Raw genomic sequence first — 18743 nt, 5'->3', positions numbered from 1 at the left:
CAGATATAACCTAATTTAGCTTATTCTGCTCATAGTTGCTGTTGTCTTATCTTGGTATCATAAATAAAGTATGATTGCGTTGGTCGTTCCCCTCTTCTTAGCACGGCGTGATTGAACTGGGTTCATCACTTCAGTCAAAGTAACCTGTGGCGAATCGGCCAATATATAGCCAGAGGCTCCACCAATTCTGACGGGCTTTGGTGGGCTTCACCTCCATAGGTTCGTGCAGCACCACTGCCAAGCCATTTCTATAACACTACACGAACAAATTCCCATAGCGTCTTCGACGCAGTGCTTATGAAAAATGAGTGATAGCAGAAATTTCTTAACATATGCTGTAATTTTATGAAAAGATTTCCTAGAGTCATTGGATAAATAAAACTGGACTGTATGAAGTGGATTACATTGACAACAACCTCTCTCAGGTAGGCTATTTATTACATTTTATGGTTTACTTGTATTCACAGCCTGAGAGTTTCACCATTGCAGATGTTGCAGGAATATGTCATCCTCCACAATACAATTACGAGGAATTCCACTAGAACACCAACACCACCCAACAATTATCTGCCAGAGGTGACAGCACCACACTGCATTTTACTTACAAGTCAATAATATCACATTAGTACACCAAAAAGCCTTTATTTTTTTGTTCATTGATAATCACATTAAATAATTTGTTATAGTTATAATGCTTCACCCTGTACATTTAAACATTACTTGATTAAATGATCACTTAGCTTGGTATACAGTGGCCCTAAAAACACTCGTTACGTTGCATTTGAGGATTATCTTGTCACGTGCACAAAACACAACATATGTACAAGAAATGTTGTGTTAGTTGTGGTTTACAATTTTTGTTTATTTGAAAAGAAAATGTTAAGTGGCCTTAACGTATCTTCAGTACAGAAATATGGGAACACTTTCTCTGGAAATCCACCGGTGTAGGTGCACAGAATCCTGTTTCTAGAAGGGTCGATGAATCTCAGCTCTCCTTCATCAAAGTCCAGCTGCAGTCGGATGATATTTGGCCTCCCAAAAAGCAATTAATATTGCTGACAGAATCATTTCCTTGCTTGTATGTAGAATTCATGAAACGGAAACACCAGAAATGCCTCTTCGGATACGTTTTGTAATTTTTTTTGCGGTCTACTGTTTCCGACACCACTCCCAGCGTCCAGTGACTGTTGTTTTCTACCTGCACGTCCCAGCAGTGCACACCTGAGCTGAAGCCCTGTGAGCCCAGCACTCCTACATACATTCTCTCTGGGTTATCAAACACACTCATTTTATTTTCCACATACTGAACACTGAGGCAATCCTGAGACACCTGCAGTTTACTGGATGCTGTGACTGGGTCCAGAGTGACAGGAGCTGTAAAAACACAGATGACCGTAAACTACAGAGCTCTTCATCTGTCAACCTTCTTTGGGCAAAATACATTGGGTATTTTCAATAATAGCTGCGATCAGATCATATACATTCATGGTGCTTAATAGAACAATCCAGAATCACCCCCAAGCTCTTAACATCATATGACATCCGTCGCTATATATAAACACCTTATATAGGTTTACAACTTGTTGATCATCATGAAAATAGCCAAGGAAGCGACGTTAAAACACCAGCCAATCATCAGTTAGTATCAGTGGACTACTACCAATGAAAAAATTTAAATTAAAAACTACCAAAAACTTTGCGTAGATAAATTATGTTCAGAATCTAAGCAGACGTACTTACGGTCTTCATTGAGGTTCTGCATTTTGACCCATGTGGTGAAGATTATTGTCTGAATGGGATAGTGTTGATATTCCTGTAGTTCAGGGACTGTGTTTGCTACTGATGGGTTTTGGAGTCTGTGTAGATAAGCAGTAAGATATTTGGTGTTATCTGGGTATAATAGGAGTGCAGCTATAACCAAATGCTAACTGGGAAAGACTCACCTTTGTAGGGTGTTGCAGTAATTCTGAATGAGAAATAAAAAAGCAATTAACGCTCAGTCGTGTGGTTGAGGAAATTTCAGTAACATTGATTATAAAATACGCTTGCTTCAGATTACAGCTCTCTGATTGACTGTTGTCCTTGGCTTTATGTGTATCGTTGAGTATTTGATCTGTACCTGGAGAAATGTGATGTTTTCAGTTTCTATTTCCTGCCAGACGGCTGCCATCCTCTCAGACAGATCTGATATCTGTGCGGAGAGCTCCTTCATTCTGGCCTGGAGTTTCTCATCTTGAGGTTTCTTTTCTTTATGCAAAGATCTGATCTGTTTCTCTTCCTCATCTCTCAGAAACTGATGGAATTTCTCAAATTCCTCCTTTATCTGGTTTTCATCCATACTGGTGCATTCCTGAAATGGTTTAAGCGCTTCTGTTAACAATGTAAAGGTTCACTACTGATTACAAAACTATTGGTGTGTTCAAGTCATGCTGGAATGATTGTACACTTCCTAATTCGTAAATATAAACTTTCTGGGAGCACTTGAACATGCCATAACCTCTTACCTTAATGAGCTCAACCTTTTTGACACAGCTCTCATGGGCTTTCTTGAGGTCACCGAGTGTCATTCTTACAAGGGCTCTTGGAGAAGGGGCGATCCCCCTCCATGCTCAAGGTCTAACTGTGGGCGATTTAGAAGCACTCTCGATAAGCCCTAATTGCCGAGAATTCAGGCCTAACGACTCGAAGCTTGACCTGAAATCAAGGCATGGCTATATACCAAAGATGCTCTCCACACCCTTCAGACCACAAGTATTAACTATTTTTGCTCTTTTCACAAAGGAAGATCGAGAGCTGAATCTACTGTGTCATGTTAGGGCACTGAAATTCTACATGGAGCACTCTGCGCCGATAAGGCGATCAGAACAGCTCTTTGTATGCTTTTGAAACTGAATCTAAGTGCTGCCGGTCTCAAAGCAGAGTCTTTCTTAGAGGATTGTAGATGCAATTCAGCTAGCCTACACTTCCTTGGGCCTGCAATGCCCAATTGGAGTGAGAGCCCATTCAACGAGAGCAGTCCTACAATTTTTCCTGGGCATGGTCTAGCGGTGTGACTATCAAAGAAATTTGTGCAGTGGCTGGTTGGAACTCGCCATCCGCATTTGCTAGATTTGATAATCTAGTCGTCCTGGCACTTCATGCTAGGGTACTTTCATCTTTTGTTCCTCATTCTCATACTCTTGGCCATTGTTTGCCCAAGACTCAAACTCTGCTCGTGTGCACTTGGTCCTTTAGGTACCGAGGCGATACGAGCATGGGACGATCAAGCTAGGCCAGATATAACCTCATTGAGCTTATTCTGCTCCTAGTTGCTATTGTCATGTCTTGGTATCATAAATCAAGTATGACTGCATTGGTCGTTTCCCTTTTCTTAGCACAGCATGATTCAATTGGGTTCCCATTGCTTCTTAGATGCAGTACGAGTGAAGTATTGAAAGTGAACGTACTAACTAACGTAACTTTGGTTCCCTGAAATGTGGGAATGAGTCGTGCAGCACCAAGCTGGGCCGTTGGTTTGTTTCTATAACACTGCATGAACCAATGGATGTGCAGTTTCACTGCGTGATTGAATAAGGCTTCAGTTCAGGAAAAAAAGGAGGTTCCTCTTCAGGAACTCGAGCTGCGTCGAAATGCTTTGGGGAACACGTTTAGCGTTGGCGACTCTGGATATATCATATCTAATCTGTCTTATAGAAGAGCGTGACGTCACGGGCAGGGTGACGTAAGCGACCAGGAAGCTATAAAGGCACGAGCCACCCAGCCGGCATCAGCTTTGCGTTTTTCAGCAAGCGCTCTGTGTGTACATGTCATTCTGTCTTGTCAATCTTATTTATTGTTGTTTGTCACTATAAGCTCCTCAAAGAGTAAGCAATAGCCAAAGAGCAAAGCTAAGACGAGACATCTGAAAGGCGAATCCAGATCGCATTTCAGATTGTTTGTTCCTCGCTACATCACGAGTGGGGATACACACAGTCTTTTCGCGGTCTGCCTGGGATCGAGGCACGCTGCCTGCACTGGTACAAGCCAGTGTGGACACTTCGATCCCGGAGGATTCTTTCTCGAGAGGGATTCTTCTGCGAGGCGGAACGGCGCCTGCACTCGCTGGGTTCACAGATAGATCTGCTGGAGGGTATGGAGATGGGCGCATCCCTATCTCCTACCGCACCCGCCAGATCTGCACGATCTCTGGGTTCGGAAGCCCGAGTGTTGCAGGGGCTGACTGTGCTTCTCGCATATCTGGGGACGGGTCGAAGATGGCTCTGCCTATCTTCACCCGTGTTCCCTAGATCTAGAGTTTGCTCTCGAGGTTCGGAAGCACGTGCAGCAGTTCCTTCCCCCTCTGTGAACTCGCGGCTGCAGCTACTTATCTCGGAGGAGATTAATAATGTTTGTGTGACTAAGCAGCTCGCGTGCTGCCGAGGCAACTCGTGTATTACATCATTTTCAGTTTTGATGTGAATCTTACCAAAACCAGACCGTCTTTACTGATCTGATTGGTTAACTGCATTAATTCTGAGGAATATAATGACATTTATTATATATACTGGAGGGGCTGCTGGGCGGGAACAGCCCTCTCAGTCTATCATCAGAGCGTTGACGCCCACGCTCCCCCGCTTCGGGACCGGAGGCTGAAGCAACACTCTGAAACAAGGTTTTCCCAGTCTAAGGGCGGATCTGAGGGCCATACTTCAGGCTGGGATGTCCTCAGCTAAAAAGTCCTGACACGTTTCGGTCATGACTGCAGAGGGCAGCCCCTACTAGGGTAGAGCGGCATACACCGCATTACACGGTGCCCGTCTCGCCTCAGCGCCCTCTGGGGGCCGGTCTGCCAACCCTGCCAGAGTTCCAGGGTGCAGCGGCCTCTAGCGAGCAATGTCCTCGGTATTTACCGCCCACGTGCACAGCGGAGGTGAGATGCTTGCCGCCCCTTTGAGGGCCTCTTACACCAGAGGTCAGTCTCAAGAGACTGATTCCCTTAGTAGATTATTTAGCAGTGTGGAAACTACTGCCAAATGTATCTCCATGGGTCCTGCGTACAGTAGAAAAATGCTATACAATATTCAGTTCGGCTGTCTACCGCCGAGATTCAGCGATGTTACTCCGCTGTTAGTTGGCCCCGAGCAGACTGTGGTAATGGAACAAGGAGTGAAAACCCTATTAGAGGAGGAGGCAATTGAGGTGGTCCCTCCTCAAGACAGGGAGTCCGGGTTCTACAGCCGGTATTTCATAGTATTTCATAGACTGGTTTGTCACAATAGATCTCAAAGATGCATACTTCCACATATCCATCCTTCCACAACACAGGAAGTTTCTGAGGTTCGCTTTCGGGGGCGAAGCTTACCAATATCAGGCACGATTGTCTCCTGCTCGTATCGAGTCAATCCTCATCTCAGTCGAGAAAGTCAAAGAAGGCCAGTCACTCACTGTCAAACAATTTCAGAGATTGTTGGGTCTGATGGTAGCTGTGTCCAACGTCATACCTCTTGGCCTGCTGTACATGAGACCACTACAGTGGTGGCTCAAGACCAAGGGATTTTCCCAGAGGGGAAATCCACTTCGAACTATCAAGGTCACGCAGCATTGCCTCCGTGTCTTGGAAATGTGGAAGAAACCTTGGTTCCTGAATCAGGGCCCGGTGCTGGGAGCTCCTTTTCACCGTGTAATACTAGCGATGGATGCATCCCTCACTGGTTGGGTTGCGGTCATGAGTGGCCACCCTGCCCGTGGTCTGTGGAGCGGACATACTGTCGAGGCAGGGGCCGAGGCCCGGGGAATGGAAGCTTCACCCCGAGGTGGTGAAGCAGATATGGACAGTTTTTGACAGAGCTCAAGTAGACCTCTTTGCGACTCAAGAGACATCACAATGTCCCCTTCAGTTCTCTCTAGTTCATCCAGCTCCTCTGGGACTGGAGGCTATGGTACAGACCTGGCCGAGGCTTCGTCTGTACGCCTTTCCCCCTATTGCTCTGCTCCCGGGAGTTCTGGTGAGAGTATGCCGGGACGGTGTCCGTCTGTTGCTAGTAGCCCCGTTCTGGCCAGGGCGAGTATGGTTCGCAGATCTGGTCTCCATGGGAGATACCGATCAGGACAGACCTACTCTCACAGGTGCAGGGCACGGTAATTCACCTTCGCTCGGAGTTGTGGAAGCTGTGGGTGTGGCCCCTGAGGAGGCACAACTCATAGCATCCGGTCTCTCAACTGAGGTTGTTGAGACCATCCTCCAAGCCAGAGCTCCCTGAACGAGGAAACTGTACGCCCTGAGGTGGAAACTCTTCACCTCATGCTGCAGAGACCACCAGCCTGACCCAGCAAACTGCCCAGTTGGTACAGTTCTGGAGTTTCTACAGGCCAGGCTCTCTGCAGGGTTGACCCACTCCATGTTGAAGGTTTACGTGGTGGCCATTGTGGCCTACCATGCCCTTCTCGATGGTCAGTCTTTGTGAAGACACCCCTTAGTTACACGTTTCCTCCGAGGTGCGCTGAGGCTGAGACCTCCAGTACAGTCCCGTATTCCCCCATTGGACTTGGTTGTGGTGTTAGAGGCTCTTTGCACATCTCCATTCGAGCCGATTCAAGATATCTCAGGCAGACATCTGACTCTTAAAACCGCCTTTCTGTTGGCTATTACCTCTCTGAGGAGAGTAGGAGATTTACAGGCCCTCTCAGTGCCCCCTACCTATCTTGATTTTGCTCCTGGCATGACCAAAGTGTTCACATACCCTCGAGCGGGATATGTTCCTAAGTTGCCCTTTATCCCACCACAACCTGTAGTGCTGCAGGCCTTCTGTCCTCCTCCCTTTCGGGAGTCCGACCAAGAGAAGCTAAATTGTATGTGTCCAGTTCGAGCGCTGGATGCATATGTCCACATAGCTGCCCTGTGGAGAAAAACAGACCAATTGCTTGTATGCTACGGTCCCCCCAAGAGGGGTTTTTCCTGCTTCTAAGCAGACTATTAGTCATTGGATAGTTGAGACTATCAACGCCACCTATGAGTCCTCTGGCCGTCCCCCGCTGTCGGGAGCCAAGACTCACTCTACACGGGGTATGGCAGCCTCCAAGGCCTTTCTAGTAGGTGTGTCCATGCTGGACATCTGCAATGCTGCGGGGTGGTCCACACCTTCTATTTTTGCACGATTCTGTGGCTTAGACATGCCAGTCACTCCAGGCACTTCAGTCCTCTCGTCCTAAGCTGTGCTTTTCGGATACACACACTAGCTAGGGGTTTGGTAATCTGGCAGCGTTGGTACTCGTTCCCCAAAGAGTTTTGACGCAGCTCGAGTTCCTGAAGAGGAACGTCTCTAGGTTACGTATGTAACCCTTGCTGATGCTCAAAGCTGATGCCGGCTGCGCGGCTCGTGCCTTTATAGCTTCCTGATTGCTTACGTCACCCCGCCTGTGGACGTCACGCTCTTCTATAAGACATGTAGATATGATATTCATAGTTGCTCATGATAAACACATTCCCCATAGCGTTTCGACGCAGCGTCTCGTTCCCTCGAGGAACTAGGGTTACATACGTAACCTAGATTTGTTTTCCCATAGGGTCTTTGATGCAGTACTCGTTCCCGTATTTCAGGGAACCGAGGTTATGTTAGTAACCGAGTACATTTTCTGGAGGAATCTACTATAGACCCATGCAGTCTTAATTCTTTACAGTGTTGTTAGCCAAGCACAGTTAGCCAAACATCAGTTATTTTACTTACAGACCTGTTTTTTTTTGTGATACATTTATGATATTTACATATAATAAAGTGATAAATTATCACAGTGTTTAGGTATTGTTTATATTCCGTTAAATAATGAAGGAAAACTGCTGGCGTTGCTGTGGTTACCTCTTCAGGGCTAACGATTTCAGTACACAAGTTAGTATTTACCATCAGTTAACTTACTAGCTAAATTGATTAACACTCTACATTATGAAAAATGAGTGATAGCAGAAATTTCTTAACATATGCTGTAATTTTATGAAACGATTTACTCATTGCATAAATAAAACTGGACTGTATGAAGCGGATTACATTGACAACAACCTCTCTCAGGTAGGCTATTTATTACAGTTTATGGTTTACTTTTACTCACAGCCTGAGAGTTTCACCATTGCAGATGTTGCAGGAATATGTCATCCTCCACAATACAATTACGAGGAATTCCACTAGAACACCAACACCACCCAACAATTATCTGCCAGAGGTGACAGCACCACACTGTATTTTACTTACAAGTCAATAATATCACATTAGTACACCAAAAAGCCTTTATTTTTTGTTCATTGATAACCACATTAAATAATTTGTTATATTTATAATGCTTCACCCTATACACTTAAACATTACTTGATTAAATGATCACTTAACTTGATATACAGTGTCCCTAAAACACTCGTTACGTTGCATTTGAGGATTATCTTGGCACGTGTCGTGCACAAATCACAACATATATAAAAGAAATCTTGTGCTTTACAATTTTTGTTTATTTAAAAAGAAAATGTTAAGTGGGCTGATCGTATCTTCAGTACAGAAATATGGGAACACTTTATCTGGAAATCTACCCGTGTAGGTGCACAGAATCCTGTTTCTAAAAGGGTCGATGAATCTCAGCTCTCCTTCATCAAAGTCCAGCTGCAGTCGGATGATATTTGGCCTCTCATTGCTATCAATATCGCTGACAGGATCATTTCCTTGCATGTATGTAGAATTCATGTAATGAAAAACACCAAAAATGTTTCTTCGGATACAATTTGTAATTTTTTTTGCGGTCTACTTTTTCTGACACCACTCCCAGCGTCCAGTGACTGTTGTTTTCTACCTGCACGTCCCAGCAGTGAACACCTGAGCTGAAGCCCTGTGAGCCCAGCACTCCCACATACATCCTCTCTGGGTTTATAAGACACACTCATTTTATTTTCCACGCAATGAACACTGAGGCAATCCTGAGACACCTGCAGTTTACTGGATGCTGTGACTGGGTCCAGAGTCACAGGAGCTGAAACACAGATGACCGTAAACTACAGAGCTCTTCATCTGTCAACCTTCTTTGGGTAAAATACATTGGGCATTTTCAATAATAGCTGCGATCAGATCATATACATTCATGGTGCTTAATAGAACAATCCAGAATCACACCCAAGCTCTTGATATCATATGACATCCGTTGCTATATATAAACACCTTATATAGGGTTTACAACTTGTTGATCATCATGAAAATAGCCAAGAAAGCAACGTTAAAACACCATCCAATCATCAGTCAATATCGGTGTACTACTACCAATGAAAGACATTTCCATACATAAACTATATTCAGAATCTAAGCAGACGTTATTACTTACGCTGTTCCACAATGTTCTGCATTTTGACCCATGTGGTGAAGATCATTGTCTGAATGGGATAGTGCTGATATTCCTGTAGTTCAGGGACTATGTTTACCTACTGATGGGTGTTGGAGTCTGTGTAGATAAACAGTAAGATATTTGGTGTTCACTGGATATAATAGGAGTGCAGCTATAACCAAATGCTAACTGAGAAAGACTCACCTTTGTAGGGTGTTTGCTGTAATCTGAATGAGAAATAAAAAAGGATTAATTCGTTTTCACTCATGAGGTTGAGCAATCATTTATCATGAACACTAATTATAAGATACGCTTGCTTCAGATTTACAGTTCTCTGATTGACCTTTGTCGTTGGCTTTATGACTATGATCTGATCTGTACCTGGAGAAATGTGATGTTTTCAGTTTCTATTTCCTGCCAGACGGCAGCCATCCTCTCAGACAGATCTGATATCTGTGCGGTGAGCTCCTTCATTCTGGCCTGGAGTTTCTCATCTTGAAGTTTTTGTTTTTTTATGCAAGGATCTGATCCATTTCTCCTCTTCGTCTTTAAGGAACTGACGGAGCTTCTCCAAATTCCTCCTTTATCTGGGTTTCATCCGTACTGATGCATTCCTGAAATGGTTTAAGCGCTTCTGTTAACAATGTAAAGGTTCACTACTAATCACAAAACTAATGGTGTGTTTCAAGTCATGTTGGAATGATTGTACACTTCCGAATTTGGTAAATATAAACTTCCCAGGAGCACTTGAACATGCCATAACCTCTTACCTTACTGATCTCAACCTGTTTAACACAGCTCTCATGGGCTTTCTTGAGGTCACCGAGTGTCACCTGTAATCTGTCCATTTGTGTCTTGAGATCCTCCTAGAATCATAGGACAAACTCTTAATAATGAGCTTGACGTTGCCAAAAGTCAGTCAGATCCGATTCCAAACTCCAAGTACCTTTAAATTCCCAGCAGCCTCGTTGACAGGTGAACACTTGTGGTCTTCGTGCTTCTTTGATGTGTAACAGACCACACAGATTGCTCCTTGTCCACAAAAGCAGAAGAGTTTGAACTTTTCTTCATGTTCTGGACAAACGTCTGCTGAAAACAGTGGAGGGTTTCCTCTTCTTGAAGGACTCACAGAGTGCTCTGAAACGCCAGGCTCTTGGTGGGTTCGTCGTCGAGAGCATTCCTTCCGACAGACCGGACACCGCGGCACATCTTGAGTCGTCCAGAAACGCTGGAGACATTTTCTCACACAAACTGTGGCTACACTTCAATGTGACTGGATCGGTGAAGACATCACAACAGATGAGACATGTAAAATCCTCTTCCAGGAAGGACAAAGGATCCGCCATTGCTGAAGTCAGTTCTCAGGTCTCAGCTAATAGAAGTTCCAGCTGAAACTGCCTTAGTAATAGCTGCTTTGATTACCAAGTCCAATAAATATACTTCTCTTACTTGAGATACTGTGAGACCTGCTTTACCTGTCACCACACCCAATCCTTTATATTTCTTTACTTGACTTTCGTTTATGTAGAAGATCTATCAACTCCACCCTCCAGAATATAATTTTACAAAGAATAACAACAAGGAAATGATCACATAATGTGGCTGCACCTGCACACTCATAATCTCAGAATGCCTAAGCAATGATGTCGTGACAACTTTGGACCAATTACAAATGTTTAAGTTTAATAGTGCAGTGTATCAATATTTTAGTAATTATTTACTGTCCATGTATGACTAGAACTAGGCATATGTCTTAAATTGTAACAACTCTTTCAAACAGTTTAGCGAAAGCCACAATGAAACTATGGGATACCAATCCATTGAGTTTTTGATACTGATATATTAAAGTGACATAGTGTATACAAGCAAGCGACCTCCCCACATACAACAACCATTTCACCCCTTCGCCAATAATATGTTCAAATCAGTTCCTTCAAAACAGTCCATGCAATATGTTCTACACAAACCTGTGTTTCCAGCATTGTTGGCCGTTGCAACAGTTTTGTACAGAGCGTTGCAATACCAGCAATGGCACATTGAAATCAGTCCATGAATAATACACAGACTGTCTGTATATAATCCAAATGGCATTTCCCACATGCATTTTTCGGTTGAACTTATCATAGTCTAATAGCGCAACTTGACTCAAGACCATGTGTAACATACACTTAATTTAACACAAGGCTCAGGATTCAGTAGAAAAAACATTTTCCCATCTCTGGCCTAACAGAGGATGAAGACAATGAGGCTATATACTGGAGGGGCTGCTGGGCGGGAACAGCCCTCTCAGTCTATCATCAGAGCGTTGACGCCCACGCTCCCCCGCTTCGGGACCGGAGGCTGAAGCAACGCTCTGAAACAGGTTTTCCCAGTCTAAGGGCGGATCTGAGGGCCATACTTTCAGGCTGGGATGTCCTCAGCTAAAAAGTCCTGACACGTTTCGGTCACGACTGCAGAGGGCAGCCCCTACTAGGGTAGAGCGCCATACACCGCATTACACGGTGCCCGTCTCGCCTCAGCGCCCTCTGGGGGCCGGTCTGCAACCCTGCCAGAGTTCCAGGGTGCAGCGGCCTCTAGCGAGCAATGTCCTCAGTATTTACCGCCCACGTGCCACAGGCGGAGGTGAGATGCTTGCCGCCCCTTTGAGGGCCTCTTACACCAGAGGTCAGTCTCAAGAGACTGATTCCCTTAGTAGATTATTTAGCAGTGTGGAAACTACTGCCAAATGTATCTCCATGGGGCCTGCGATACAGTAGGAAAAATGCTATACCAATATTCAGTTCGGCTGTCTACCGCCGAGATTCAACGATGTTTACTCCGCTGTTAGTTGGCCCCGAGCAGACTCTGGTAATGGAACAAGGAGTGAAAACCCTAATTAGAGGAGGAGGCAATTGAGGTGGTCCCTCCTCAAGGACAGGGAGTCCGGGTTCTTACAAGCCGGTATTTCATAGTATTTCATAGACTGGTTTGTCACAATAGATCTCAAAGATGCATACTTCCACATATCCATCCTTCCACAACACAGGAAGTTTCTTGAGGTTCGCTTTCCGGGGGCGAAGCTTACCAATATCAGGCACGATTGTCTCCTGCTCGTATCGAGTCAATCCTCATCTCAGTCGAGAAGTCAAAGAAGGCCAGTCACTCACTGTCAAACAATTTCAGAGATTGTTGGGTCTGATGGTAGCTGTGTCCAACGTCATACCTCTTGGCCTGCTGTACATGAGACCACTACAGTGGTGGCTCAAGACCAAGGGATTTTCCCAGAGGGGAAATCCACTTCGAACTATCAAGGTCACGCAGCATTGCCTCCGTGTCTTGGAAATGTGGAAGAAACCTTGGTTCCTGAATCAGGGCCCGGTGCTGGGAGCTCCTTTTCACCGTGTAATACTAGCGATGGATGCATCCCTCACTGGTTGGGTTGCGGTCATGAGTGGCCACCCTGCCCGTGGTCTGTGGAGCGGACATACTGTCGAGGCAGGGGCCGAGGCCCGGGGAATGGAAGCTTCACCCCGAGGTGGTGAAGCAGATATGGACAGTTTTTGACAGAGCTCAAGTAGACCTCTTTGCGACTCAAGAGACATCACAATGTCCCCTACAGTTCTCTCTAGTTCATCCAGCTCCTCTGGGACTGGAGGCTATGGTACAGACCTGGCCGAGGCTTCGTCTGTACGCCCTTTCCCCCCTATTGCTCTGCTCCCGGGGAGTTCTGGCGAGGAGTATGCTAGGACGGGGTCCGTCTGTTGCTAGTGGGCCCATTCTGGCCAGGCCGAGTATGGTTCGCAGATCTGGTCTCCATGGAGATATCGATCAGGACAGACCTACTCTCACAGGTGCAGGGCACGGTAATTCACCTTCGCTCGGAGTTGTGGAAGCTGTGGGTGTGGCCCCTGAGGAGGCACAACTCATAGCATCCGGTCTCTCAAACTGAGGTTGTTGAGACCATCCTCCAAGCCAGAGCTCCCTGAACGAGGAAACTGTACGCCCTGAGGTGGAAACTCTTCACCTCATGCTGCAGAGACCACCAGCCTGACCCAGCAAACTGCCCAGTTGGTACAGTTCTGGAGTTTCTACAGGCCAGGCTCTCTGCAGGGTTGACCCACTCCATGCTGAAGGTTTACGTGGTGGCCATTGTGGCCTACCATGCCCTTCTCGATGGTCAGTCTTTGTGAAGACACCCCTTAGTTACACGTTTCCTCCGAGGTGCGCTGAGGCTGAGACCTCCAGTACGGTCCCGGTATTCCCCCATTGGACTTGGTTGTGGTGTTAGAGGCTCTTTGCACATCTCCATTCGAGCCGATTCAAGATATCTCAGGCAGACATCTGACTCTTAAAACCGCCTTTCTGTTGGCTATTACCTCTCTGAGGAGAGTAGGAGATTTACAGGCCCTCTCAGTGCCCCCTACCTATTTTGATTTTGCTCCTGGCATGACCAAAGTGTTCACATACCCTCGAGCGGGATGATGTTCCTAAGTTGCCCTTTATCCCACCACAACCTGTAGTGCTGCAGGCCTTCTGTCCTCCTCCCTTTCGGGAGCCCAACCAAGAATAGCTAAATTGTATGTGTCCAGTTCGAGCGCTGGACGTATATGTCCACAGAGCTGCCCTGTGGAGAAAAACAGTCCAATTGCTTGTATGCTACGGTCCCCCCAAGAGGGGTTTTCCTGCTTCTAAGCAGACTATTAGTCATTGGATAGTTGAGGCTATCAACGCCACCTATGAGTCCTCTGGCCGTCCCCCGCTGTCGGGAGCCAAGGCCTCACTCTACACGGGGTATGGCAGTCTCCAAAGCCTTTCTAGTAGGTGTGTCCATGCTGGACATCTGCAATACTGCGGGGTGGTCTACGCCTTCTACTTTTGGACGATTCTATGGCTTAGACATGCCAGTCACTCCAGGGCACTTCAGTCCTCTCGTCCTAAGCTGTGCTCTTCGGATACACACTAGGCAGGGATTTGGTAATCTGGCAGCATTGGTACTCGTTCCCCAAAGCTTTTCAACACAGCTCAAGTTCCTGAAGAGGAACGTCTCTAGGTTACGTATGTAACCCTAGTTAGGTATTGTTTATATTCCGTTAAATTATGAAGGAAAACTGCTTGGGATGCTATGGTTACATCTTCAGGCTAACGATTTCAGTACACAAGTTAGTATTTACCATCAGTTAACTTACTAGCTAAATTGATTAACACTCTACATTATGAAAAATTAGTGATAGCAGAAATTTCTTAACATATGCTGTAATTTTATGAAAAGATTTCCTAGAGTCATTGCATAAATAAAACTGGACTGTATGAAGCGGATTACATTGACAACAACCTCTCTCAGGTTGGCTATTTATTACAGTTTATGGTTTACTTGTATTCACAGCCTGAGAGTTTCACCATTGCAGATGTTGCAGGAATATGTCATCCTCCACAATACAATTACGAGGAATTCCACTAGAACACCAACACCACCCAACAATTATCTGCCAGAGGTGACAGCACCAAACTGCATTTTACTTACAAGTCAATAATATCACATTAGTACACCAAAAAGCCTTTATTTTTTTGTTCATTGATAATCACATTAAATAATTTGTTATAGTTATAATGCTTCACCCTATACATTTAAACATTACTTGATTAAATGATCACTTAGCTTGGTATACAGTGGCCCTAAAAACACTCGTTAGGTTGCATTTGAGGATTATCTTGTCACGTGCACAAAACACAACATATGTACAAGAAATGTTGTGTTAGTTGTGGTTTACAATTTTTGTTTATTTGAAAAGAAAATGTTAAGTGGCCTTAACGTATCTTCAGTACAGAAATATGGGAACACTTTCTCTGGAAATCCACCGGTGTAGGTGCACAGAATCCTGTTTCTAGAAGGGTCGATGAATCTCAGCTCTCCTTCATCAAAGTCCAGCTGCAGTCGGATGATATTTGGCCTCCCAAAAAAGCAATTAATATTGCTGACAGAATCATTTCCTTGCTTGTATGTAGAATTCATGTAATGAAAACACCAGAAATGCCTCTTCGGATACGTTTTGTAATTTTTTTTGCGGTCTACTGTTTCCGACACCACTCCCAGCGTCCAGTGACTGTTGTTTTCTACCTGCACGTCCCAGCAGTGCACACCTGAGCTGAAGCCCTGTGAGCCCAGCACTCCTACATACATTCTCTCTGGGTTATCAAACACACTCATTTTATTTTCCACACAATGAACACTGGTGCAATCCTCTGACACCAGCAGTTTACTGGATGCTGTGTCTGGGTCCAGAGTGACAGGAGCTGAAACACAGATGATCGTAAACTACAGAGCTCTTCATCTGTCAACCTTCTTTGGGCAAAATACATTGGGTATTTTCAATAATAGCTGCGATCAGATCATATACATTCATGGTGCTTAATAGAACAATCCAGAATCACCCCCAAGCTCTTAACATCATATGACATCCGTCGCTATATATAAACACCTTATATAGGTTTACAACTTGTTTGATCATCATGAAAATAGCCAAGGAAGCGGCGTTAAAACACCAGCCAATCATCAGTCAGTATCAGTGGACTACTACCAATGAAAAAATGTAAATTAAAAACTACCAAAAACTTTGCGTAGATAAATTATATTCAGAATCTAAGCAGACGTACTTACGGTGTTCATTGAGGTTCTGCATTTTGATCCATGTGGTGAAGATTATTGTCTGAATGGGATAGTGCTGATATTCCTGTAGTTCAGGGACTGTGTTTGCTACTGATGGGTTTTGGAGTCTGTGTAGATAAGCAGTAAGATATTTGGTGTTATCTGGGTATAATAGGAGTGCAGCTATAACCAAATGCTAACTGGGAAAGACTCACCTTTGTAGGGTGTTGCAGTAATTCTGAATGAGAAATAAAAAAGCAATTAGCGCTCAGTCGTGTGGTTGAGGAAATTTCAGTAACATTGATTATAAAATACGCTTGCTTCAGATTACAGCTCTCTGATTGACTGTTGTCCTTGGCTTTATGTGTATCGTTGAGTATTTGATCTGTACCTGGAGAAATGTGATGTTTTCAGTTTCTATTTCCTGCCAGACGGCTGCCATCCTCTCAGACAGATCTGATATCTGTGCGGAGAGCTCCTTCATTCTTGCCTGGAGTTTCTCATCTTGAGGTTTCTTTTCTTTATGCAAAGATCTGATCTGTTTCTCTTCCTCATCTCTCAGAAACTGATGGAATTTCTCAAATTCCTCCTTTATCTGGTTTTCATCCATACTGATGCATTCCTGAAATGGTTTAAGCGCTTCTGTTAACAATGTAAAGGTTCACTACTGATTACAAAACTATTGGTGTGTTCAAGTCATGTTGGAATGATTGTACACTTCCTAATTCGTAAATATAAACTTTCTGGGAGCACTTGAACATGCCATAACCTCTTACCTTAATGAGCTCAACCTTTTTAACACAGCTCTCATGGGCTTTCTTGAGGCCACCGAGTGTCACCTGTAATCTGTCCATTTGTGTCTTGAGATCCTCCTAGAATCACAGGACAAACTCTTAATAATGAGCTTGACGTTGCCAAAAGTCAGTCAGATCCGATTCCAAACTCCACGTACCTTTAAATTCCCAGCTGCCTCGTTGACAGGTGAACACTTGTGATCTTCGTGCTTCTTTGATGTGTAACAGACCACACAGATTGGCTGCTTGTCCACAAAGCAGAAGAGTTTGAACTTTTCTTCATGTTCTGGACAAACGTCTGCTGAAACAGCGGAGGGTTTCCTCTTCTTGAAGGACTCACAGAGTGCTCTGAACGCCAGGCTCTTGGTGGGTTCGTCGTGAGAGCATTCCTTCCGACAGACCGGACACCGCGGCACATCTTGAGTCGTCCAGAAATGCTGGAGACATTTCTCACACAAACTGTGGCTACACTTCAATGTGACTGGATCGGTGAAGACATCACAACAGATGAGACATGTCAAATCCTCTTCCAGGAAGGACAAAGGATCCGCCATTGCTGAAGTCAGTTCTCAGGTCTCAGCTAATAGAAGTTCCAGCTGAAACTGCCTTAATAGTAATAGCTGCTTTGCTTCCCAAGTCCAATAAATATACTTTCTTACTGGAGATACTGTGAGACCTGCTTTACCTGTCACCACACCCAATCCTTTTATTTCTTTACTTAACTTTTGTTTATGTAGAAGATCGATCAAACACCCTCCAGAATATAATTTTACAAAGAATAACAACAAGGAAATGATCACATAATGTGGCTGCACCTGCACACTCATAATCTCAGAATGCTTAAGCAATGATGTCGTGACAACTTTGGACCAATTACAAACGTTTAAGTTTAATAATGCAGTGTATCAATATTTAGTAATTATTTACTGTCCATGTATGATAGAACTAGGCACATGTCTTAAATTGTAACAAACTCTTTCAAACAGTTTAGCAAAAACCAACATGAAAATATGGGATACAATCCATTGAGTTGTTGATACTGATGATATATTAAAGTGACATAGTTTATACAAACAAGCAACCTCCCCACATAAACAACCATTTCACCCCTTTGCCTTAATACGTCCAAATCAGTTCCTTCAAAACATTCCATGAAATATGTTCTACAAAAACCTGTGTTTCCAGCATTGTTTGGCGTTGCCAACAGTTTTATACAGAGCATTCCAATACCAGCGATGGCACGTTGAATCAGTCCATGAATAATACACAGACTGTCTGTATATAATCCAATGGCATTTCCCACATGCATTTTTCGGTTGAACTTATCATAGTCTAATAGCGCAACTTGACTCAAGACCATGTGTAACATACACTTAATTTAACACAAGGCTCAGGGATTCAGTAGAAAAACATTTTCCCATCTCTGGCCTAACAAAGGATGAAGACAATGAGCTATCACTCAAACATCCTGCCTTTCCATTAAAACCAACCACCCCACAACTTTACTTACTCTCTCTGCTTTATATTGGAGTCCTCTCCCTTATACTGGAGGACATAGTCCCCTAGTGTTGAGGAGAAGAAACACAGTAACAATAAATATAATGTAAACTGTTACACACCCTCCCCTTTAGGAAAAGACTGAACAGCCCCAAAGAAGGGTTTAAATTTTTCAATATAATATGGGTCAATGCCATCCTGATTATCTAGCATTTTTACTTTGTAATTAAACCTGTTAACCTGTGACACTACTTCAGCAGGACCTTGCCAATTAGCTGCTAACTTTGCCATAAAAGCATCACCTGCACGAGACGAGTGGGGCGGGGCCGAGAGATGTGGGAACAGGAGCGAGGCCGGTGCAGTGATTGGAACTGAGCGACACCTGCTCGACCAACCGGTCTCGAGTCCCATGGAGGAGATGGAAGGATATAAGACAGGAGCGACGACAGTGACGGATGAGAGCGGACCAGGCCTGGGTTTTAGTTTGTGTTTTGATTGTCTTA

At 44.5% G+C, this 18743-nt stretch overlaps 1 protein-coding gene, 1 long non-coding RNA gene and 1 pseudogene across 2 annotated transcripts; all 3 read right to left on the bottom strand.

Annotated features, from left to right (window-relative positions):
- Positions 1-229: 229 nt before the first annotated feature.
- Positions 230-10988, bottom strand: LOC113047903 (nuclear factor 7, brain-like; annotated as a pseudogene).
- On the bottom strand, positions 8241-9658 carry LOC113047904 (uncharacterized). The gene is made up of 3 exons (XR_003276363.1): positions 9532-9658; positions 9328-9444; positions 8241-8982 (listed from the first exon to the last, which is right to left on the bottom strand). It is a non-coding gene; the product is annotated as an uncharacterized LOC113047904 (long non-coding RNA).
- A 3865-nt stretch (positions 10989-14853) lies between the features above and the next one.
- LOC113047902 (zinc-binding protein A33-like) lies at positions 14854-18617 on the bottom strand. The gene is made up of 6 exons (XM_026209274.1): positions 16902-18617; positions 16726-16821; positions 16341-16571; positions 16165-16187; positions 15962-16077; positions 14854-15597 (listed from the first exon to the last, which is right to left on the bottom strand). The coding sequence occupies exons 1-6, from the start codon at positions 17295-17297 to the stop codon at positions 15071-15073; spliced, it is 1389 nt and encodes a 462-aa protein (XP_026065059.1). The 5' UTR covers positions 17298-18617; the 3' UTR covers positions 14854-15070.
- Positions 18618-18743: the final 126 nt, after the last annotated feature.

Source organism: Carassius auratus, chromosome 29 (genome assembly GCF_003368295.1).
Source record: "Carassius auratus strain Wakin chromosome 29, ASM336829v1, whole genome shotgun sequence".
Lineage (NCBI taxonomy): Eukaryota > Metazoa > Chordata > Actinopteri > Cypriniformes > Cyprinidae > Carassius > Carassius auratus.
This window is presented reverse-complemented; position numbering and strand designations above follow the sequence as displayed.